Source organism: Clytia hemisphaerica, unplaced genomic scaffold (genome assembly GCF_902728285.1).
Source record: "Clytia hemisphaerica strain Z4C2 unplaced genomic scaffold, Clytia hemisphaerica genome assembly, whole genome shotgun sequence".
Lineage (NCBI taxonomy): Eukaryota > Metazoa > Cnidaria > Hydrozoa > Leptothecata > Clytiidae > Clytia > Clytia hemisphaerica.
Window position 1 is genome coordinate 135237 of NW_027103790.1, and position 23827 is coordinate 159063.

At 34.4% G+C, this 23827-nt stretch overlaps 2 protein-coding genes across 2 annotated transcripts; both read left to right on the top strand.

The window, feature by feature from the left end:
* Positions 1 to 1070: 1070 nt before the first annotated feature.
* LOC136806244 (probable protein phosphatase 2C T23F11.1) lies at positions 1071 to 15009 on the top strand. The gene is made up of 11 exons (XM_067062800.1): positions 1071 to 1265; positions 1493 to 1576; positions 1815 to 1880; positions 2971 to 3036; positions 3582 to 3655; positions 4351 to 4435; positions 4724 to 4780; positions 4980 to 5063; positions 7262 to 7327; positions 8490 to 8569; positions 14173 to 15009. Exons 1-11 carry the CDS (start codon positions 1163 to 1165, stop codon positions 14503 to 14505), a joined length of 1098 nt encoding a protein of 365 aa, XP_066918901.1. The 5' UTR covers positions 1071 to 1162; the 3' UTR covers positions 14506 to 15009.
* A 2206-nt stretch (positions 15010 to 17215) lies between these two features.
* On the top strand, positions 17216 to 19604 carry LOC136806245 (Krueppel-like factor 5). Its single transcript, XM_067062801.1, has 2 exons — positions 17216 to 17502; positions 18317 to 19604. The coding sequence occupies exons 1-2, from the start codon at positions 17314 to 17316 to the stop codon at positions 19172 to 19174; spliced, it is 1047 nt and encodes a 348-aa protein (XP_066918902.1). The 5' UTR covers positions 17216 to 17313; the 3' UTR covers positions 19175 to 19604.
* Positions 19605 to 23827: the final 4223 nt, after the last annotated feature.

The window sequence follows — 23827 nt, forward strand, 5'->3', positions numbered from 1 at the left end:
TTCTCAAGCGAAGAGTACACAAAGGGATTCTAGCTTTATGATAGTGCCACGGATCATCAGTGGATAGTATCCAATTATCATTATCATTATTTCTTGAAATTTTGGAAAAAAGAAAATTTTCCTGCTCTATTCACATTATGAATTTGAAAGATCTTCTATGTGGCGTTTTCTAGCAAACTTCAAAGAACTGATTTTTGTCCTGCAGGACTTTAGATTAGGTGCTTGTGCCCAGCATTGGGTTTAAAGTCCAAATATGCATTTCCCAGAATTCAGTATGAAGAGTTATTGCTATACTGCCAGGGGGCTCTCTCCTCATAAAATGATATCAATAGTTGTTTTCCAGCTCTTTTTTCACAAAATTTCAACTTACAGGGGGTTCTACCCCAGATTTCCAGAATTTCCAGGCAGGCTAGCTCTTAAAGCTCTAAAAAAGCATCTAGTAACATGAAAACCAGAATAGGATTCTTCAATAGAATCAAAACTATAAAGTGCACTCACAAACATCAATTTATCAAATCTAACAAAATTAATAAAGGCAATGTCATCATTTGACAATCAAACAAAGGATTTTTTGTCAAGAACCTTGTAAACATTCCAACTTCCATTCGAGATGATCTGCCGCTAAGTTCTTGATTTATAATGAACCATATTTAATAAATCACATATAACAAAATTTAAGTTTATCTTTCTTCTTTCAAATGAGAAAGGATCAGCTCTTAAAAATTAATTAGACCTTGAGAAAGTTCCCTTGACGCACTCAATATGTTTCTGGTGTACCAGCCAGCAGAGTCGTGTGTATTTTCTTTGTCAATCTGTGAATTGACAGTAAAATTTTGACATCTTGTGTTTTCTAAGGAAGGTTCACAATAACAGATGTAAAAAGCTACTGGAGGAACAAAATTACAAAGTCTAGTGAAGAAAAAAAATGAAGTTATAGAGGAACTAAATTAGAAAACAACAAAGAATCTATACAAGAAAGCTATAGAAAAATCTTTAGAACCTGAGGGGACATAATTTACTTAAATACATATCAAATGCAGAGTTATTTCATGAATTTTACTATTTTTCTCTTTCAGCTCAATAGATACACTTACAAAATGTATAATACAAAATAAAAGTTTAAACAAAAAAGTAGAAAGAATTACCAAGACATAGAAGAGTGATGGGTCAACATTTATCAGAACCAGTCACAACAAAAGAGACAGATGGAGTTGCCAATTCACAGTACCGATGTGCCTCCTCCTCTATGCAAGGGTGGAGAATAAGTATCCTTTTCATTCAAAAAGTTTATTTTTAACAAAGGAAAATAATTTAAATAGACCTAAGTCAGAGTTAGTCCTTGAACTAGATTCTACTAAAGAAAACCTGTAACAGACCCATTATTCATAGTGAAACTTTCTAAACAGAAAGTATATGACTGTACAATATGTGCCCTTGTCTAGCTCAACATATCACACTTATTGCTATTGACCTTAACTTTGAACCAAAAAAGGTATGGAGGATGCTCATACACATATTCTCTCGATGAAAGAAGATAAAGATGCAGCTTTTTTTGCTGTTTTTGATGGCCATGGAGGTATGATGATTTCATCCATTCTTGAGTGTCACAGTGGAAATAGTTTTAATAATATATATTTTTGATATAAATGATGATGCTCTGATGGGTTATATGCCTTTATTGTTATTATTGCTAAAAGATTTGAAGACTTTCGTACAAGATTCTTTTAATTCATTATTCCAGATTGAATAGCCATTACCATTTTTGAATTTTACATGAATACAATTTAACTTTTCTTTTCAATTCATCTTTTCAGGCTCAAGTGTGGCACATTACGGTGGAGAACACTTACACAAAGATATATTTGACAGTGATTTATATAGTATGTAGTCTGTAACAAAATAAAAGATTTAAAATGTTTCCTTGATGTGTATGGATCTCTAAAGTTAGTTTTGATATTTTACGCATATTATGTAAGGCAAAATACTCAATCCATAAACAGATTAAAGAAAAACTTAAGATTTGCACAGTATTTAAAATTTAATCGATTGATAAGCCTAGCCCTTTCTTTATTTTCTTGTGGTATTCAAAATATGGTAGTATATTTTATTTTAAATTTTTAAATCATGTGGGCTATTCCTTTCGGATGGGAAATCTTACCATACTATTGACAACATCCCTGATCGTCACGGCAATGGCGCTCATTGAAACATTTTTCCTAACTTTTTAGTCCAATTAAAATAAATTAAGATTTTAGTTTTTTGGAGAAGAAGTCGTTGCAGTGTCAATCTTTCGCAAAATTAAAAACCCACTTTTCCGTGAAAATAATTGACGTTTTTGCTTTTTGCGGGAATCTTTTGGGCATATAAGGTACTCGTTGAACGCAAAACTTCAAAGATTTGCAAATTGATCGTTGAAAACATTATGGGTAAAGGCGCCCAACGATGTCACAGATTTTGGGGAAACCTTAAAATGTGATATTGGGGGTTGGGAGGTCTTTGACCCCTCATTGGATGCAGAATTTTTTGGGAAGTAAGATGGAATGGTTTATGAGGTTTGAGTATGACTCTAAAATTTGGCTGAATTTTTGGGCATTTTAAGTTGATGATGTCATTAAGACAGAAAAATGCGATAAGACTGAAAAGGAGTTGGAAGATGGTTGACCCCTCATTTTATTGGAAATATTATGGAGAATAGGTTGGGAGGGTCTAGATGAGTAAATGAGATGGGTTTCAAAAATGAGTATGTCATTAAAACCTGAAAAATTCGATTATTTGAGTTTGGGAAGGATTTTTAAAAACATTTTATTATGATAGCTATCTCTAGGAGCATTGTGTGCGTTCAGCAACACTAACCGACATTTGCAACTGTTTCATCTTTTACTTTGGACCTTTGACTCAACGATACAAACCCTAAGTTAATTAGCATTATTGACAATATTGACCAAGTTTTGTTTGTTATTTTGTATTCAGGACAAGGAAAATACAGAGATGCCATACAAAAAGGATTTTTAGCATGTGACGAAAACATGCAATTTGGTAAGCTTAAATTTCTATTTTTCATGTTGTGGTTTTACTAAAATTGACATTTTAGTTTAAAGCTTGTATCTACACTGTTTGTCATCAAATAGTGTTTATCAGGAATAGAAATGGTCCTGTTATTAATTTGTTATTAATCACTGTAATGTTCTGTACTGCCACTTTTCTCCTTTTGTCGGTTTGGTATTTTTGGGTTTTTTATGGGGGCTTTTTCATTTTTTTTGAGTTTGTTTTGTTGCTGTCCTGTCTTCGGTCTGCCACTTTCGTCTGCCACTCAGATATATTATTTAGAAATCATGTTTTCAAGTACTTTTATATAAATTATAAGTAATAAAACCATAAAGACAAAAAACAGAACTATTGTATCGAGTCATTTTTTCTGCACAAAAGATTTAAAAAAAGGTGCGTCAAAAATTGAGTAGATTAAACTTGATTCCACAGAATTGAATCTTATGGCCATTTTACTGGATAACTGATGAGGACAACACGAATTATGAACTATCTTATAAAATGATGAAAATAAAATTATTCCCTTTGTCTTGTAGATGACAGTGTTAAGGATGAGACAGCCGGTGCAGCTGCAGTGTCTGTCTTAATCAAAGACAAAAAGATGTATTGTGTATGTATTATATCAATCCTTTCAAATCTATCATTATGTTTCTTCATATGAAAGATGGAAATCATAAAGTAATAAGTAAAGGCCTAAAAACTGTTAGATGTAGAAATTATAGATACGAATTTCTCAATAAGAAATATACAAACGACTTCTTGTTTACAATTATATGTTTTTCCTTTTTCACTGATTACTAGTTCAATTTTTAAGATTAGGCAACAAGTTTTATACCAATGTACATTAAAAAACATTCTCAATATTATGATATTAATTTAATTCTAATAAAACTACCAGAAATAGTGTAAAATCAAGATTCAGCAATAATTTTCTTGAGCTCTAGCTTTTTGTCAAATGATGCGGTCACGATACGGTTATATCAGTAGAATTGGTAGGAAATTCTGAGCAAGAAAATATGGAAATCTTTTTCTACGAACGAAGTGTAACCAAAAGCCTACGCATAATTAGGACTGAAACAAAAGAATTTCGTCACATGCTAATCATGCAGATTTTTTATATCTACAACAAAAGAAACCTATTACCTCGAAATAAACTCCCTTAGGGAGAAGAGTCCTGGAATATGACGAGCCGTTTTTTCTATCGTTTTCTAGAATTTGTTTCCCCACCTCTTAAACATTTAACTGGCCACCTTGAAGCTTAGTAATGGAAAGTTTAAAATTTAATATTCTCTCTTTCTAATTTAGGGTAATTGTGGTGACTCTAGAGCGATAGCATGTGTATCTGGAGTAGCACAAGAATTATCTTACGACCATAAACCCTCCAACGAAGGTAGTATCTCTCACATCTTCTTATCAAATCTTCGAGATGAAATCTTTTCTTTATAGCAATACGAAGTCTAGAAAACTCAACTTGTCATGTTTTTCCATTTGTTGATAACTCGGGGAAAATCAGGGGATTTGATTCCCCAGATTCCTTGTAAACCGAACTAGCTTGTAGTTTAGGGTCTGAAATACCAGATTTTCAAAATTTTCTTTTATCCACCTTTCAGTCAACTTAGTGGTTATAATTATATTCTTAAAATATCATAAGTTTAGCAAGGTTATTGCCGCATTTCAGGTGAATCAAGGAGGATAGTGTCTGCTGGTGGATGGGTTGAATTCAACAGAGTCAATGGTATAATTTCTCGAACTGATTACGTTTTATTTCGGAGTCTCGATGCCTTTTTGCATGTCATACACAAAGTAATTCTCAAAATAGTGTTTCTGTGTCTATTATATCTATTATACAGTACAAATCGAATTGTCTGCAATAATGCCTAATTCACTCATTTGCTAATGATTCCTACGTTTGTATGTTTATCGTCATATTTCAGGAAACTTGGCTTTATCAAGAGCTTTAGGAGATTATGCATTTAAACGAAATTCAAAGAAACCTGCAGAAGAGCAGATAGTAACTGGTAAGTTTTACTCTTTCCTCTTATACCCAACCAAATATTGAAAGTGGAACCTTTTGTGGATTCCGAAAGTCACAGCTATACCATACCTTGTTCTACAGTTGGAAAATACAACAATTAGGGACTGGCACTTGCCCTCATATACACAAATCTACAAGGTATCTGTGGCTTTTGCATAATCACTAATTTACTTCAATCACTAATTCATTTTCGTGCACAAGGATGTACATTATTCTTTGACCGCTTTCACTTAACTAATAAGAAGCGTTTACCCAACCAATTTGCCTTATGCTTACTTAAGACTTTTTCAATTGTGTTGTTGCTCTCTATACCTTCATTGACTTTTAACACAAACAAACATTAAAAGCAAAAATGAATTTGCTATTAGGACTTTCAGAATTTCAGCTTCAAATGATTTTGGATTTTCCATTTTTTTATCTTCTCCCTCGTTTCCCTCTAAATAATAAGAAAAAAAAGCAAAACAAATGCCAAGAAATTGGTTTTGGTCTATGTTTATTATGATAACTACTGATACAGATTGATAAGTAAAAAGTAATAATGATTATAATGATAATGGTGTGGTGGTCATCGCTCTTGACTCATGTCTGGGAAACCCGAGTTCGATTCCCACTGTAGTACTACGGTTCACTTGTCAAATGAACACACCTTCGCCCGGGTCAACCCATACCATGTGAGGGGAATTGGGTACTACTACTCTGATACAAGATTGTGGGTGATATACCAGGCATTGGTGTTTGGTGCCACTCATCCTGTTTCGCGCCTGCGACGAGCTATATGCTCTCCCGCGTGGTTCGAGTGTCATGACTATGCATCATGGTATCTGTGTCTCGCGTGCACAGAACCAGCGGTGTCTGGACAACGCTAAGCGTTCCAAATCGAAAGAGGAGGAATTCCTACTTGGCAAGGAGTAGGACCCATTCCCCAGTGGGGAGGGCTCGTACCATCTAGTTCCTAACATCAGTTGATCTAGAATCTGAGAAAGTCTGTCTTTCCTGTATCCCTTCCAATATGTCTAAAAATTGCACAATTGAACCTTGTGTGAATCCTAAGGATGATTTTCGATCACTATTTTTCATTTTTTCATTTTTTCATTTTTTGTCTGGGACAAGTTTTAACGCAAAAACGAGGCTTAAATTTTTAGGGCAGGCTGTAGACTTCAAAAAAACGGTCCGATTAGGCTGAAATTTTGCACACTTTTTTTGGTTGAATCCCTTAGTTTTTCACCTTTTCATTTTTGGGGCCTGGCGAGATTAAGAGCTAAAATGGGTGAAGGCTAATATCAAAGTTACCATATTCATTTTACAATTGTAGAAGTTACTAAAGATGAACAAGTGGAACGTTCGACAGTTTTTGATAACATAAATTATTATAATTATAAAGGAACATCATTCAATTCTGTACTTTTTCATTCGTGTACATCGGGGGATGATTTAGAGAGCTCTATTTTGAAATTTTGTTTTCCTCCTACATTTCCATACTTCCACACCCTGTTCGATAAGTCCCACTCAAAAAAAATTACCTGGCCCTTCATTATCTAGAAACCTATCTATCCTAATCTACACCCACTTTCCAGGAGAATATATTATATATATGGTAAAAGGTTTTTAACTCGAACTTAACACAATCACTTCCTCCATGAAATAGTTTTTTATCGTTCTTAAAATATCCTAAGAATGTAATACCGTTATCTCCTAGCGGTCCAAATATTGTGATGTCTAAACAGGGAGTCGATAAGTCCCACTCAAAAATATTACATGGCTCTTCATTTCCTGGACATCTAAAAATTCTACACCTACTGTCCAGGAGAATGTTATATGATTGAGATATATTTTGGTGACATGTTTTTAACTCGACCTTAACAATCACTGAAATAGTTTTTGATCATTTCTAAAATATCTTAAGAATGTAACACCGTTATCGCCTAGCGGTCCAAAAATTTGATATCTAAACATTCATTAATGACCCAGTTTAATAAAAATGGTCCCTTAAATTTCAAATTTCAAATTGCTAATTTTTATTTTAAAAATTAAATAATAACAGACTGTTTTTGTTTTTTTTTTGCTCTCGGTAAATTATAATAATTTAGGCCAATCAACGATGAAAAAGAGATTTCTATTTCAAGGGATAAATATATGTACGGACTTTTTTTTGAAAACTCTTATCTTCTTCTTCTTCTTTAGCATTCCCTGACGTCATTATCAAGGATATTTTACCGGAACACGAATTTATTCTTATTGCTTGCGATGGTAAGAAACTTGTCAGTAGAAATTCCTTTCTATTCACATGTGCGTTTTAGATTTGAAAAAACACCTCGGCAAATATTTTTGAAGAATCGCTAAATTTTCCCCGATTAATTCGCGAAAAGGATTGACTACCTTGAGATAAAGTCATCTGATTTTACGTTGAGGTTGATTTCCCTTATTTAAGTACATGATAAAATAACATTCGAAATGTTACATTTTAATTATTTGGTTAAACATGCTCAATATGCTAATCTAATAATGACGTTTAATGAGACTGTTTTGCCACAAATATTCTTTATCGAAGTGATTTTTGTGCCTATGTTATTTTTCCTGGATTTCGAAATACTGTTAAGGCTTTACAACGGAGATATCTCGGTAGCTTTCTAGAGTTTCCACGGGAACTAGTTTAATCAAGACTTACTATAATGGACTAGGGATGTCGAAGACAAAATATTCTACTCACCATACTGCACCATAAGAGGGTTTTTCGTGGTTGAATAGAACTTTTTCAAAATACGTAAAAAACCCTCTTTCTTTAAAAATAGATTTCTAGCACAACGGTATAGAGACGAAAATCGTCATTCTAAAAAAGATACTAGTTTTTCTGAAATAATTCTAACTGTGTTGAAATAGCTGGAAATAGAGCTATTTTTCTAACACCCACTCTCTTATGGAAGAACGAAAAATCGAGGTTCAATTCGATTCTTTAACCCATAGGAATATAAGTTTCAGCCCCCTTAATCTTCCCCACCCAAAACGATGAATTAGTATAAATTCCTTGTGTGTTTTCATAAAATTTCGCCACATTTATTCTTTAATGAACCCTGCTGATTTGATCTTGACTGGATTTTTCTTTTGAGTTTTTTTTCAATTTCACGAGCAAAGATGAAGAAAATTGAATAGATCTTATCGGAATTTTTGATTTTTCTAAAAAAGCGATGCATTGTGGGATTGATTCGGGAGTATTACAATAGAATTCCCTCGAGGAATTCCTAAGAGATTTCTATTGTAATACTCCCGAAACAATCCCACAATGCATCGAAAACTCTGATAAAATCTATTATTTTCTGGATAGCTTTCTAAAGTGTTGATAATTCTAAGGCCAGGACAGACTCCCTCTTCTTTTTCTCAAACCTTAACATTAAATTTTTCCTTTTGTCTCCAGGTATTTGGGATGTGATGGATAACCAAGAAGTTGCTGATTTCGTTCGACAACGAATCGCTTCAAAAACGCCCCCCGAACAAGTAAGATAATAAACGTTTGATTCATATCACTAAATTTTCTTTTAGCATTCTGAAACAATAGGAGATAAAGTAATCCAGTTACCCTAATTGTTTAATATAAATGTTCAATTCAGAATAAATGACAGCAATCAAATAGATGCAAGTCTAAATGTAGTTCCTCTTTCAATAGCAGCTTTTGAGATAATTGTTGTACAAATTCTTTCTGGTTTTTCGAAAATTAAGCACTTAATCGTTTTACTGATTGAAGACGCTTTGCCATCGAAAGCCTCCCACTTGGAGGTAAATTACGAATAATTGCAAGTTGTTTTCTTTGACATCACAGATTTGGCACTGCTTACTGGTAGACAGGCAGATAATTGAAAGTTTTTCTTTCTGATTTCTTTTCTGTCAGCATCATCAACATCGGAAATTGTAAATCTTAATTGTTTTCTGCTTATACCTACAGCAATGGTTTGACCTGTGACTGTTATAGTTTCCTCTTTTGTACATCGTCCCTTCCTTCCTGGAAGCAATGTGAAACCAGGTGAAACGTGTCTTTTAGTGGCTGGAATCCAACTTATATCGATCCATATTCTTCGCAAATGCCCTTCGAACTTCTTACAAGTAGAGATACGCAATGAATGACGAAGGATCTATTTCCACTCAAAACGAGCAATCTTCAGGAATGAATTCCATCTTAATCTCAACTCCGTTATCCAATAACACACTTCCACATTCCGTGAATATCTGTCCCAGTTCCCTCTTGAAGTTATCTATCTTTGGTCCATAAAAGGGCCCCGTACTTAAATTCCACGTTCCGACTTTTGCTTTCGGGTATGTTGTTTCTCACAATATGTTCGTCAATCGGACACGCTTTCAAATCAAAACATGATTATAAGTTTGTTGAGCTTTTAGATCGTATTTTAATGATCTAACAACATTACGGTCAAATGTTTGTAAATTTCTAACCCATAGTAGTAAAACTGTAGTACTTTCCACAATTATCTCATGTTGCTTTTTGCGTCACGTCTCAGCTCGGACTCGATCAAAATTCTTTCCATAACTTTTTATGTTACAAAATCTCATTACAGTGTATTTATATTATCATTTTATAGCCTACGCATATTTCCAGCAGCTTATCTCTGCAAATCAGAACTTCTTTTTGTCATATTATTATATTACTTTGACACATTTTTTCGGACCCACGTCTTAAAAGCGCCACCATTTGTCAAAACTGTGTCACGGTCGATAAAAGATTCGATCAATTTTTCTTGTGACATAGCCCACGCATCAGAAAAATGAAACCAGTGCTAATGTTTTTCTCCTTTATTCTTTATAAGATGTCAGAATTAGACACTCGACCCGTTGACGTCAATCGGTACACTCTAAAGTGCCTGTCCAATGTTATTTGTCGACAACATTTCGAAATGTCCCATTATTTCTCTCTGTCAGAAAAGTCAATGATTTCTGAAGAGGTTTCGGGTTTCAGACGGTATAATATCGATTTTAGTTTCATTCATTTGGTTTGATGAAATTTGACCTTATTATGAACATGTCAAGCGACATTCAAATGACTTGCCAAAACCTTTTGCGTTCAAAAGCTTAACAGCAAATACGATAATCTGTTTGTGGATTTGTTGTGGAGAATGTTGATCTTTTGCACTCTTTCAACGGTCCTCGTGGTGCTTCTTGTTCAAATGTCTTTAAAATTCTTGCAAAATTGAAATCGGACACTTCAATCACTGTCTTCCAGAGAAGGTCTTTATTTGCTCCTTTCGATATTATTTTTTCAAATACATTACAACATTCTTACTGCTGAAAGCCCCTAGTGTTGCCTGCTAAGTCGTTTTTCGTTACTTTCATTTATGACTTTGAGCAATACATGCTTTATATATTAGGAGATTGTGTTTGAAAATAAGGAATATATAACATATTACACATCACCTTGCTGGTGTGAACTCCCCTTCACTTTTTCGCCAAACTTGAATGACATGCATCACAGAGAACCTCCAAAAGAAATGCTTTGCTAGACTTTGCCAAAACTCTTGTAGAAATTTCTCATGGTTTCTCATGCAGTGATGGTGGTACAAAAATGACATGCTTATGGTGACGATGTGATGGCGTAATGCCTCTTTGAGAGAAAAACTTGAGTGCTGAAAAGAATAGAGGTTGGAAGGCTTGCCAAGTGCCTAATCCCGCTTTTTCTATAAGAATCACAATGATTTGACATACTTTGTAAAAATTACTTAAAATAGTTCTTGTTTTTTACTGTTCTTGATCTATGGGCTCATTGGAAATTCTTTTGATGTATTGGCATAGTAGCATTCACTACCTCCATTCTCTTAGTATTGCCTTGCTAGCATTGAGTGAGGTGAAAGTTCTCAAGCTTGAATGCTTTTGAAAGTTGTTTACTGATAATTGTACCAATTCCTCGTTACAAATGCTATTTTTGTGTGTGATTGAATATTAGTGACGAAACTTTGAGGACTGTCAAGTGACTCTCATATTAATGTGCGAATTCGTATTCAAAATAAACAAAATGTATCTAAATCAGGAAACTGAAGTGTTGTTCTCAGGTAAAGAATGTATGTAAAGGTGACAGGCATATATTTTTCCTTTCGTCGACAATGAAAAAACGTATAGTGGAAAATAAACAAGCACAGTATGATGTCAGCAATATTTGGAAGATGTGTTATTTATGAATTGTCTTGTCAAATTTGAGCTCGTTTTAAAACTATGATCATTACCTACAAAACACTTGAAATGATAATAAACCATCTTAAGCTGTTTAGAATGTGTAAATTAAACTCTAAATCAGACATTTCATCTTTGGATTACTGTATTAAAACCTCATAATTTTATGGCTCTTAAACAGATTTGTAGTAGGCGTTTTTTGAGGTTGCTTAAAATATACTTTGTTATTAAAATACTGTACCCTTGAAATGCGTTGGAGTTTAGATTTGGTATTAGACAATTAAAGCTCAAACTAATTCTCAGATTTTCATGTAGCCGACAAATTGGTGCAAATCCAACCTTCTCATAACAAACGGATAGCGTCATTTCTCTCTCCACTTTTCCTCTCGCATGATGGAAAATAGAATTATGGAATAATTATTTTTTAATTACCCCTTAAAGTTAATGAGGTCATTATATTATGAAGCAAGAAAAAAGATGCAGTTCACAGGCACATTCCAATCTTGATTGCTTAGTACAAGAAAACAATCAACACTGTGTTCTATTTTTGATCGCCATGGCAACCCTTTAGTCAACTCTTTCAACAAAACTGTGCGGTTTTCTTGATAAAGGCATTTTTTTGACATTTCTTTCCTCTCGTTGACGTCATAGCCAGCTCAATACTACAAAAAGGATTATTATACATTGCTAGCACACACTCAAAATAAACAGTGTGAATTTCCTTTTTCCACTTCCGTCAGACCATGCAAGGAAAGTTTGCTTTTTCTCCTATGTGCCTCATGACCGGTATCATGCTGGGATTGAGAGGTTTTTGTTTTCAGAAAAGCGAGGGAAAGTGAGAGCTGGGAATAATATTCACACATCATAATTTGAGTTAAATAAGAAGAAGGAACATTCAAGTTTGTTTGAACATTTCGAAATGTTAGACACAGCTTTATGTGGGTGTTTTAGAAATAGAAATTTTAAAGGTCTGTTCTGTGAAGTATTGTGTCATCTCACATCACACTATAAAGCTGTCACGATTCTAAAAGAAAAGTCAAGATTTCTTTCTTTTACTTTTCTATGATTCTTCTTTTTCACTATATGAAGCAAGAATGATAAAATAATTGAGGGATAATTCACCCAAAGCTCTTCAATAATTAATTAATGCCGGGGCGTTATGAAGTTATATTTGGTCTGTTCTTTTTTCATTTTTTAGCCCGAAAAAAAGTCGGTCCTTATTCTCGTTGGCCCAGTTGATAAATCATTCATAGAAGGGACGCCCTCGCTTCTGTTTTCGCACCTAATTTAACTCTTCGTACTTCATCCTCCTCTTTTCTCATAAATTATGCAGAACCTGTCGAGAGCATTTTCGGATGAGCCGACCATCCTACCGACAAATTGTCGCTTATTATGTCGCTTGATACATTTTCTATTTCTTTTGACCGGCCCACAATATACGTAAGGGGATTTTGCTTCCTCTTTTTCCCTTTTTCTTCCTTTTCACACTTTCAATCAAAAGTGTTCCAATGCATACTACTATGTATCTATTTCTCACAATCTTCATGATTTTTCATCCTACCTACCACATTGTTCTCAAAAACCGACGTAAAGCCGAAAATTTTTCAACGAATAGCTTCACCGATGTGTATACAGAAGCCATATTGGGAATGATGCCATATCCTCTGAAATGCCGAAGAAGGGCCGGATATGAAAATTTCCTCCAAAAAATGGGGGATCAAAAAAGGATCGACATTTATTTTTTGCAAATTCTCCCAAATTACAATCTCAAATTTACCATCTTAATGAAGGCGATGGTAGGAAATCAAAACTGTATTTTCCAGGAGTAGAGAGTGTAAAAGCCTTTGAGGTGCCAAGAATGAGGGAACTGACTTCTCCCATACTGTGTATGTACATCTCTGAATCTTTTTTGATGACGACATAAGGAAAAAGTAACGTAGAATTCGTGTCATGTCGTGACGAAACCTATACAAAATATGTCAAGGATTTATTACCGAGAAATCGAGTTACGTTTTTTGTTTGATTTTGTAGTTGTCATAGAAATAACTTGTATTAGGTCACAGGCACACTGTGATTCACTCTATTAACACGATTTCAATTTTTTTCTTTCACTATTTTCGTGTCACATCGATTGGTCGTCAAGGTTACCGATGCAAACTCTATATTGCGTTGTAATTGGCTAATTAAGCATTTTCATTTGTTTTCTAGTGTTCATTTTTGTTTTCAAATGTTTCTTTTTTTCCTGTGAGAGATGTTTAATGACGTTTGATATCGTTTAAAAATCGATGTGTTTGAATGAGATAATTTTCATTTGGCTCTCACTTGATTGGCGTGAAGACTGACTTCTGCAACAACTCTCAATAATTTTGCTGTTGGAAGTTAGACTTATAGATTTTGATATTTGAAGAAGGTGCCTTAGGTATGTTCCGTATGCTCGTATGTGCTTTACTTTTTTTAAGTATTGCTTAAGATGAATGGCAGTTTTGTTTTTGTTTTAGTTTCCTCACGTCTGTCCATAACGCTGTTCCACACTTACACTTACACACTGTAAGAATGTGCCTTCAAGTATCGACTTTGTAGTCTTTGTTGCTACAGGCAACTAATAATTACAGTGCTAATAATAGCAATCTTGAAAGGAGGTATACTTAGACAGATCTCGATAAATTACGTTTCTATCTTAATTGTAATTAGATTATGAGATGATGAGAAAAATGTCTCCTTTCGTAAATTGTGCTAAGCTGCAATCAGTGGACTGACACCACCGTATTGTTTGTTTACATTTTTACCTGGACGGCGAAAACGTCATCCGAACTTTTTCTGTAAACATTAATGTCTTTAACTCCCCCGTCCTTCTTACCCCTATTTCCAGCATTACCTTTGCCAATGTCAAAACAAACCCTCATCTTTTGCTTTGTGTTGTCTTTCTACAGATATGCGAGGAATTATTGGACCATTGTTTGGCGCCCGATTGCCAAATGGGAGGACTGGGTTGCGATAATATGACGGCTGTATTAGTTTGTCTTTTGAATGAACAATCCTATGAGGAATTAGCTGAGAAATGCTCTACGCCAGTGCGACCAGAGATCTTAGAGAAATATAATAGTGAACATGGTTCGGATACTGGTGTGGTCACACCTCCTTCAACTGACGAACAAGAAGATAGTAAACCAAATGGAGAGGGAGAGGAAGAAACACTCCCCTCCAATGAAGATGAAGAACAGGAGAGTGGTCAAATGGACGAAGAAGAAATGAATTTAACGTAGTACGTTTGTCCAATACTTTTTCGCCTCATGTCAATCAACCAATCACTTAATTCTTCTTTCGCGCCACTTGTTCAAAGGGCAGCTCGTTTAGATATGAATATTGTTTTAAAAGCACTGTTATTATCGTGTATACTCCAAGTATACCATGTTCCAAAAGACTGTTCGTAATTTTGCATTGTTTCTTTAGGAAAAAACATGTTTTTTTATTGATAAATTAATTCCCAATTAATAAATTTCTGTTTTATTTCATGTTATAAATTATGTCATTTTTATACTTTTTGGTAAACATTTTCATATTGATTTTAAAACAATTACAAAACTTAAGTTTCTTCAGTTGAGATGCTAGCTGTGATCTCGTATTGCTCCAGATTCACCTCACAGAGTTTTGCATTCAATCCTCTAACAATACGATCTCGATAATTTTGTTAAAGCTCTCTGTTGATGTTTTGTGTAATTTTCTCCTCATTCATGTTGACATAAAGAAATGAAAGTTGAGTGATTTTATTTGACTCTTGTGTCATATTATATTGTCTACCCCTCTTTGATAAGGTCTGTGGTCTGTATTTTATCATCTTTCAGATAGAGAAGTTCTTTTACGTCAAAATAAACATTTCGGCGCTAAAACGTGATCAAATTTCCGATTTTTTGCACTTTTTATATCTGTGACCTTTGTGCCTGCTATTTTATGAAAGTACCCTTTCCGATATCTCTGTTTTTCCAAATACAAAGACCGTTATTTGATTACGAAATCACTCTGACATTGTAGATCGATATCTTTTACATTGATTTTCTAATGTGTTTTGAAATCACGTCATTTCAATTGAATAAACTTTGATAATCATAAGAAAGGAATTTGTGAGTGACAAACAATTCAAAAATTTAGGGCTCTGGTTTTGAATCATACTATATGCCTTGTAAGCAGAGGATGTGTCAGAATCAACTTAGAAAGTTTTGAAGTTGCCTGTACAAGTAAAAAGAATTAACCTGGAAGAATTTTAAAAACACAGGGGTCTTTCCCTTCATCACAGATTGAGAAATTTTTTTATCATAGAAACTGGTTATGACCCATACTATGTGCCTCGTGATTTAAGGATATTTCAAATTCAGTTGCTATTAAGAAAATGACCTTTAGGTTGATAAAACACCCCGCCGAGGAATTTTATGTAATTTCTTAATAAATTAGTGAAAATGAGGAAAGAATTTTTTAAAAAAACTGGTTTTGGGTTATGCTATGTGCCTCGTACATTTAGGATGGTTCATAACTTGTTTACCAGGCGGTTGAGTACCCCGTTGTGTGAAGAGGAACATTCCCGAAAAAGAAAAATAAATTAACTGGGTTTCTTTCATACTATGTGCCTGATTACTATGAACATGGTTTAAAGTCAGCTTTCTTTTGACAATTCGCAATAGACTTTCGTGAAGTTTTTGAAGAAGGCTAAAAAAGTCTTTTTTAAATATTTCCTTTTTTAAAGATGGATTTGAAAGCTGTGCGTTTTAATTTTGTTTTTCATAACTTGGCGGCTTTTTGAGCTGTCTTCAAAAAGAGTATAGTCAAATCTTATGAAAAATAAATCAGAAAAAAATCAGTATTCTTTGACAAATAGACGTTGACATTTCTTTGAAAATCTAAAAGATAAGCGCCCCCTTTTTTCTTTATAGCGAAGATAAATCTTTCATTCTTTATTTAGACTTTATTCATCAGGAGTATTATCAGTGATCTTGAGTGTTGTCCTATCTCAAAAGCAGAAGCCAACTTTTTAAGAATTACACTACACTTTTTATCTCTGATAAATTATTCAAATTCCCAAAGAAAACTCAAAAAAAATATTTTTACACACATGCCTTTATTTTGTGCAAAATGTGAAGCCTTTTTTCTTAAAGCCTTTGTTATCAATCTTTCATGAAGATCGAAAAATCGGAATAAAGAAAAAAGTCCAAAGTGCCTCTAAACAAAAATCAAGAGATCTCGTCATAAGAAATGTGAAATCTTTAGAAATAACATATCGAAAAGATATTTTCGTGACCCTAATACCGTGTACAGATAAATGTAAGATTTATCTATAAGATAAATATAAAGCAACAGTGTGGAGGTTTAAGTTTCGGGGGAAATATCCCACGGGTAGGGGAACGGAGAGATGTCATCTGATCATCAAATCTTGGAGGCTGGAGATCAGCCTCATCCTACATGTTCCTGCGTATTCGATACCTCTGGAACACATGCTGCTCTATCTCCATGACAACTAACGCATCATCATGTCATTAAGTTATCAGGTTTTAAGGCACATACCAAAGGAAATTATATTGGAACTAAAATCGCAATATTTTTTTCCGTGCCGATTTTTAATGTCAAAAAATGTGCGAACCGGGTTTTCTTGACCTGTGAAACTTTCCCTGATTGAATGCCCTTTTTGTACATTCCAAATTATTTTTGAAAAAATACACTTAGAGGTCCTTTAAAGTTTCTTAAAACGAATTTGATGTTTTAACAAGAGTCGAGATAATTATCTTTGCAAAAAACAAGAGGTTTTTGTAGTAAGAGAAAGAGAGAACGATTATCATAGCATAGCACTGACGTCTAAGTTGTTATGACAACCTAAATCATAAATATTTATGATAAGTCTTTTGTCAATGATTGTTCAAAGACAATAGCTTCCTTATAAGGCACAATACGGTTGGAAAATAAGACAGAAACCATAAAACTGGGAAACGAGAACGAAAAGTTCAGTTCATGAATAGAGCGAGAGAGTTCGGTCAAGTTCGTTTTTGAAAAGTCGGCAGCGGATATTAGACTAAGTGAAACATTTACAGATGACCTGGAGCGCGAATATGATTCCACTAAATGATGGAACAGATTTGAGGGTTTCTTCTATGATCGATCGCATACCTAATCTACCATGCTCAGATTCACAAGTATCTTGTATGCCAGATGAAAAAGTTTACACATCACAACAAATCACCGTCAATAGCTCAACTCCGAATAACGAAGACTGGCGAACGGTAAGACTCGCTTCTCGTTTTTTTCTCGACTATTTTTTTCTTTCTCTAATTTTTTCTTACTTTCTTATTTTAGTTAGTTCCATGTTCCTGTTAGTTCCATCTCAATCTTGAAATGTATCTTAAGTGATGGAAATACTTTTCTGTAGAGAAATCATGTCACGGTTAAAGCAACCTTGAATGTTAGAACTTGAATTTTTTTGTTTTTTACTTTCTCTTTTTGATGTTAAAGTACCATAACAGCGTGTGCTAGCTAAGTCAAATAAATAAACAAACATGAAGCTACCCCTCAGAGATCAGATTTTTTTGTTTTCTCTTAACCTTTCAACGTTACACTTAATTTCCATAACAACACTACATACAAATTCTTGCTTCAAAACACCGTTGAACTTATTATGAAGGCATTCTCATTATAATGACATGACATTTCTTTAATTAATTTTTCTCCTTTTGAATTGCTTTCTCCTATTGTCCTAATGCCGCTTAATGACAGCTTTTTGCAAATTAAATACAATAATGAGGCATCATTTGTTTTGCTTTTCCTTGCATTAATCACCAGTTTGAAGAGAGGGGCACTTCGAGCTCAAAATGTTCTTTCTAGCCTCGAGAAAGCCTTCGTTAAGAAAAAGTAGCTACTATAAATTTTTAATTGATCCTTTAGTTTTAAGTTTAGTAGTAAGATTAAGAATTCTATTCCATTTGTTTCTGTTGGATAGCTCCCTTCGTGAAAGGGAGAGTTCCATAACTTTCTTCTGAATTTTTTGATGTGCAGAAAAAGAACAAAACATGACGAAATTTACTTTTCTCTTCTTTACAGACTTTGAATGAGATGGACGTATACCTTGCTGAGGACGAATTCACTCGTCAAAATGTTTTCAACAGATCACCAAATAAACCAGTTTGTCTACCTACTTCAACCATTGTTTCAACACGCCAGCGACGCCCATCCGTCGGCCGTGTGGAAGAATTTTGCAGTGAAAGCGAAAGTGATTCTTCTTCTACAACATACGATGAACCAATGCATGAAAGCAATTCCCTCATGGAACACGAGCAAACACCAATGGGAAGCCCTGTTTTTCACTGTGCTTCAAACACCGTCAAAACAGAAGTACCTCCGACTTATTTCGAAAGTATGAAATGTGAGCCCACCAGCCCTTCAACCATTTTTACCTCCACCACGACACTTTTCTCACAAAAATTAAACAATACAACATCTTCTCTACAAAAATCATTCATCAATCAACCTCCAATCAACGTTCGTCCGCCACCTTACCTAGATGCAGCCACTATGGCTGCTAAACGTCAAACATATCGACAAACAATACCTACAACGAGAGCATTTCCCATCAACTTTAGTTGTGCTCCACTTAGAGACACTCAGAGTGAAATCATCAAAAATAAGAAAACACATAGATGCGATTATCCAAACTGCAATAAAGTATACACAAAATCGTCGCACTTGAAAGCTCACTTCCGTACACATACCGGTGAAAAACCGTACGAATGTCAATGGGAAGGCTGTGATTGGAAGTTTGCTCGATCTGACGAGCTGACGAGGCATTATCGTAAACATACTGGCGACAAACCATTCAAATGTGCACATTGCGATAAAGCTTTTTCACGATCAGATCACTTAGCTCTTCACAATAGAAAGCATACCAACCAAAACCATTAAAATGAAAACGATGAAAGATGAAAAAACAATAAAACGAAAAATTAAGCTGGATTTGATTTTAGTTTCTTAGAAAGTTTGACAAAATGTACTTTGTTGCTTTATGCAACTCTCCTTATTTTCGAGGTTGGGCGGAGAGCCCGCGATGCTTTCTTTATGTTCTGGTTTCTCCGCCCTCCCGCCATAGTTAGTATTTTTCTGTTTAAAAGTTTATATTGTATATAGTATAGAGTATGAAAAAGCAAACCTTAATGAACATTTTTGTAAGTATTTGTACATAACAACAAAATCGAGAATTTTTTCTTATAACAAAACTTTAACGCAGATATTATAAATAGATTTTATGAGCCACTACACTGCTACCACAGCAGTTAGTCAAAATAACTTACTTTGTTTCAAAATAGAAATAGAAAATTGAAGAAATGAAAAATAAGTTTGTTATTTACATCCTTAACTCTGGTCATTCCCGCCCCAGCGAAACAATTTATTTTTGTCCCTCACTTCCCGAATAGCACTTTCGAAGTTTTAATCATCCATAACCCACTCTCTCTTGCAACAACATGGAAATTTTTCCCTTCTCTAGGATGAATATTTTGCAGCGATAAAGAAATAGTAAGAGAAAGTGTAGGTACCTTTCCAAACCAACACTCAGAATGATGTGTTACGCAGTTACATGTTATATGTAGCGAGCGTTCAAATACTGCAAATTACCAAGAGCAAAATTTGTCTGTTCCGTATACCCCAATAGTAAAAGTTTTCTTTGGGTGACTCTAAATTTGATTGAATCTGATGGAATATAAAGTTCCACTAGGATGTCCATGCCACTCGCGTGCAATGTTATTTTCTACCAACAGGCACTACGACGACTAAGGTGGCTCCGCAATGGTTGAAAACACTGAGGAATTTCACTATATTAGTATATTTGCTTTGGTGCATTTACCATTGAATTTGAATTATTGTCCTGACTCCTTTTAATGTCTGAAAACAGACTGCTTCGTATGAAAAAGATACTATCCTACATTAGTGACCCTTTCAGACCCATCCCCCGATGGATAACCACAGATATCTGTAAAACCCGAAGGGCTAGATTTGCAGGTTTTATCAAAAAGTGAAGCTCATCTTTGGAAGGATTTCCTACCAGAGTCACGTGACTAAAATATGCAATTTCACCGGTTTGAGAGATGTGAAATAGCGTTTGTCGGCTACGTTTTTTGATCTCGCGCTCCGAAAACAATTGAAATGCTAGATCCTATCCATCGGCACGAAATTTAAAAAGTCAAATTTTAGCTTCACTTTTTTTTGCTGGAGAAAGCTTAAAGTTGCAAATCTAGCCCTTCGGGCTTAGATATCTGTGTGGATAACCCGTTAAAAAAGAGAATTGCCAAAACTGGCCTAATTTTAAGCCATTGTGAGAAACTGAGATAATTTCTACCCCGATTAAAAAGTAGGAAATTGATTTATCAATTAGGTCAACCCGGCCAATGTTGAAAATAAAACATTTAATGAATTCTACGAACAATGCTTGAAAATAAAAGTTAATTTTCCCCTACCCCAGTGAAAATTGAGTTTAAAATTGGAGTATAATTTTCCACCGGGATTATATTTTGGCCAATTTTTCCAGTGGGAAATGGTTCCAGTGGGTCTTTGAGAAGGCTGGTGTTAGAATAAATAAGCTTGTGATTTTTAGTCTTGAACCAAGAAAAGGTTTCGGAATAAAAACTTACTAATTATTTTTGTAGGTCATTAAAGTAAAAGAAGTTCTTAGGGAATAGGAACAAGGTTGCACAACCAGTTTTTACCCCAGAAAGTTTTTCGAGATATCAAATTTACTGTGAATTCGTTGATGGTGGATTTTACATTTCTCATAGCCACCTCGGTGGATTTCAAAAGTTCACTGGGTCAATTGGAAGGGTGTATTATAAAATAGCTATTTGGGAAGTTAGTCTGAACCCTAAAAAGACGATCAAACAGGCCTGGGTACTAAATCCGCTACCCCACATGCTTAATCCCAATGTAAAGAAACTCTCACGTTGTTTTGGAGCTGCGAGGAGTGGGGATTTTCTGTGAATTCCTCGAAGAAAATAGTAACAATAAATCCCTTATTTTCCTCTGAGTAGTCCATGTTAAGCTTCTATCTTTCGAACGTACTTCATCTATTTTACATAATTTCCGTCCATTGATGGATTTTCCCCGTTCTTGAACTATTTAAAATCACTATTTCTTAATCATTTCAAATATATTAAAAGATAAAAGCTCAGTGGCAACTTCACACTGCTGAGTTTATGTGAAAAAAAAACTTTTTGAAAACAGCAGTACAGATTTGTTTTCTATGAACTTAAAGGAAACCATTTAAAAAAAATGAAGGAAATTCAAAAATGACGCTGTCACGAGGTTTCGCTACTTCAAAAACAAGTCGCAAAAAATAGCGCAACCTTGTTCCCAATTCCTAAGAACTTCTTTTGCTTTGATGATCTTCTACAAAAATGATTAGTAGGTTTTTATTCCCAAACCTTTTCTTGTTTATTCTAACACCCCCTTCTCAAAGACCCACTGGGTCCCCTTTTATCTCACGTTTATCGCTTCGTAGTACTTCGTAGTCCTCTACGGAAATGAATTTTGAAATTAGCCGTAGATATCAGGTCTGTGTACAGACAAGGGCCCCTTTCCCACTGGAAAAATTGGCCAAAATATAATCTCCAGTGGAAAATTAAACTAAAATAATCTAAACCAATCTTCACTGCAAAATATTCGGATATTTTCCCCATCCCCAATAAATTTCCTGACTTGAAAACAAAAGAATTTAAATCCCTAACGCGATAAAAATATGGAAATATTAATCCCAATCCCAGCGAGTTTCAGTCCGTGATTTTTATCCCCGCTGGCTGAAAAAATATTATTGACCCAGGTAACTGCCATAAGCCCCATTTTTGATTCTACTGTTTATGGACATGATAAAATCAAAATGGTTATATTTTACTTAGTGCAGACGACAATGATCTGTTTTCCAAGCTCCAAAAGCTTTTCCAAAGATACGAAAAACAGCAACAATTTTGTCTGTCAAAAAGTTCCCTTTTCGTTTAAACATAGTATCTTTTGGGTTTGGTTTTCAGAGAATTTGAAGTTAATATTTCATCACTCCTCAAGTGCTCAAGTAACAAAACGGTTACTCAACAAAAAGTCAATCTGTGTACTGCACGTTGCTTTTCCATTTCAAATTCAAGGATTTGCATCATGTACCGTAGTCTAAATGGCAGATCTCTACAAAACTGCAGGTTGAGCAGGGAGCAGGCATCGGTCGGTGGATGCCAGCATCCTACGTATACTACTGTATCAATTGTTTTAACTGCTGCCGTGTAAAAATTGCCAAACAATTGCCTAATTTTAATTTCAAAACAAGCTTGAAATATTTTCAAATCAAAACTCGTCTTGGTACTGATATAAAGGTATTTTTATACTATTTTTTTAAAGTCTGAGTCCTCATTTTATACAAGTTCTTGTGGTTTATTTCATTCACTTAGTGTGAACTAAGTTTGCTTGCTTGTCTTTCTTGACGAATGCTTCAGTTTTACCAAACTCTGTATGCCGTGTGACAGACCCGGTAGTTTCCTCGCCCGCTTGAAAATTTGGGAAATACCCTACAGTTTCAGCTTCACTCCATTTGAAACTCAATAGACAAAGATTGCACTACAAAACCATCTACAATAATGGATTTAAAAATTATAGGGTGTGAAATTACAGAATATTTTTTCATTCGGAACAATACGGTTGGTTAATCTTGAAAAGAGCGTCCAGCTGGTCTATAATAAGGAGACCTTTCATTAGATATTTTATTAAATCGAGGTGAGTGGATATTCAACGATGCGAAGCGGACAGTTGAATATCATCGAGGTCATCTTTTATGTTTTGTTTTTTGACTTTTTCAAGTGAACGAAGTTACCACAAGAACTGGTTCTTCCGGATACTGTGCCTTTTCATTTTCCGGTTATTCGGCCGAAAAGGAAAAAATGAAAAAAATAAATAGAAATTACCACAAAATCATGTTTTTAAGCTGCATTTCAAAACAGACAAAAATTTTAAGCAATATTTTTCAGAATTGTTTCAGTTTGTATTATGACGTTTCAGGGAAAAGATTAAAAAATTGAAAATTTTGATGGGATTGATATCATAAGGCATTTTAATTTCAAAATGCAAGCTTGATATATCAATCCTATTGCGAGCTCTAATAATTGAAAATTATCAATCTGAGATATACGAAAAATGTAAAGATAATTTGTAAAGTTATGTCACCTATCAAACTTTTTCATTTTATCTTCGACTTAAATGTAAAGAAGAAACACAAACGATTAGTGGGCTTCGAAAACCAATCACTCTTGAATATCATATTCAAAATAGAAATTATTGCCTTTTCATTTTTTCCTCTTTTTCTTTTTTTAGTTCCTATTTTTTTAAAAAAGGAGGGAAAACAAATACGACGAGAATATGATGTTGAATCTAAAGCTACCGACTGTTGAAGTTAGTCAACGTCGTTTTTACGACCACAAACGACTCGTATTGATGTTTAGACGAGTTTGAGGGAAGTTCATTCCATTGCCAAATCATTCACCGAAGCTAATTCTTACCAAATTTCTTTTTTTAATTCTTAATCATAGTGTCCTT

What these genes read in the sequence shown, in the direction of transcription:
- LOC136806245 (XM_067062801.1), top strand. Translation starts at nt 17,314, where the DNA reads ATGACCTGGAGCGCGAATATGATTCCACTAAATGATGGAACAGATTTG. An exon ending in ATAACGAAGACTGGCGAACG is followed by an intron (nt 17,503 to 18,316) that starts GTAAGACTCGCT and finishes TCTTCTTTACAG; the next exon opens with ACTTTGAATGAGATGGACGT.
- LOC136806244 (XM_067062800.1), top strand. Translation starts at nt 1,163, where the DNA reads ATGGGTCAACATTTATCAGAACCAGTCACAACAAAAGAGACAGATGGA. An exon ending in TATGCAAGGGTGGAGAATAA is followed by an intron (nt 1,266 to 1,492) that starts GTATCCTTTTCA and finishes GAACCAAAAAAG; the next exon opens with GTATGGAGGATGCTCATACA. An exon ending in ATTTGACAGTGATTTATATA is followed by an intron (nt 1,881 to 2,970) that starts GTATGTAGTCTG and finishes TTTTGTATTCAG; the next exon opens with GACAAGGAAAATACAGAGAT.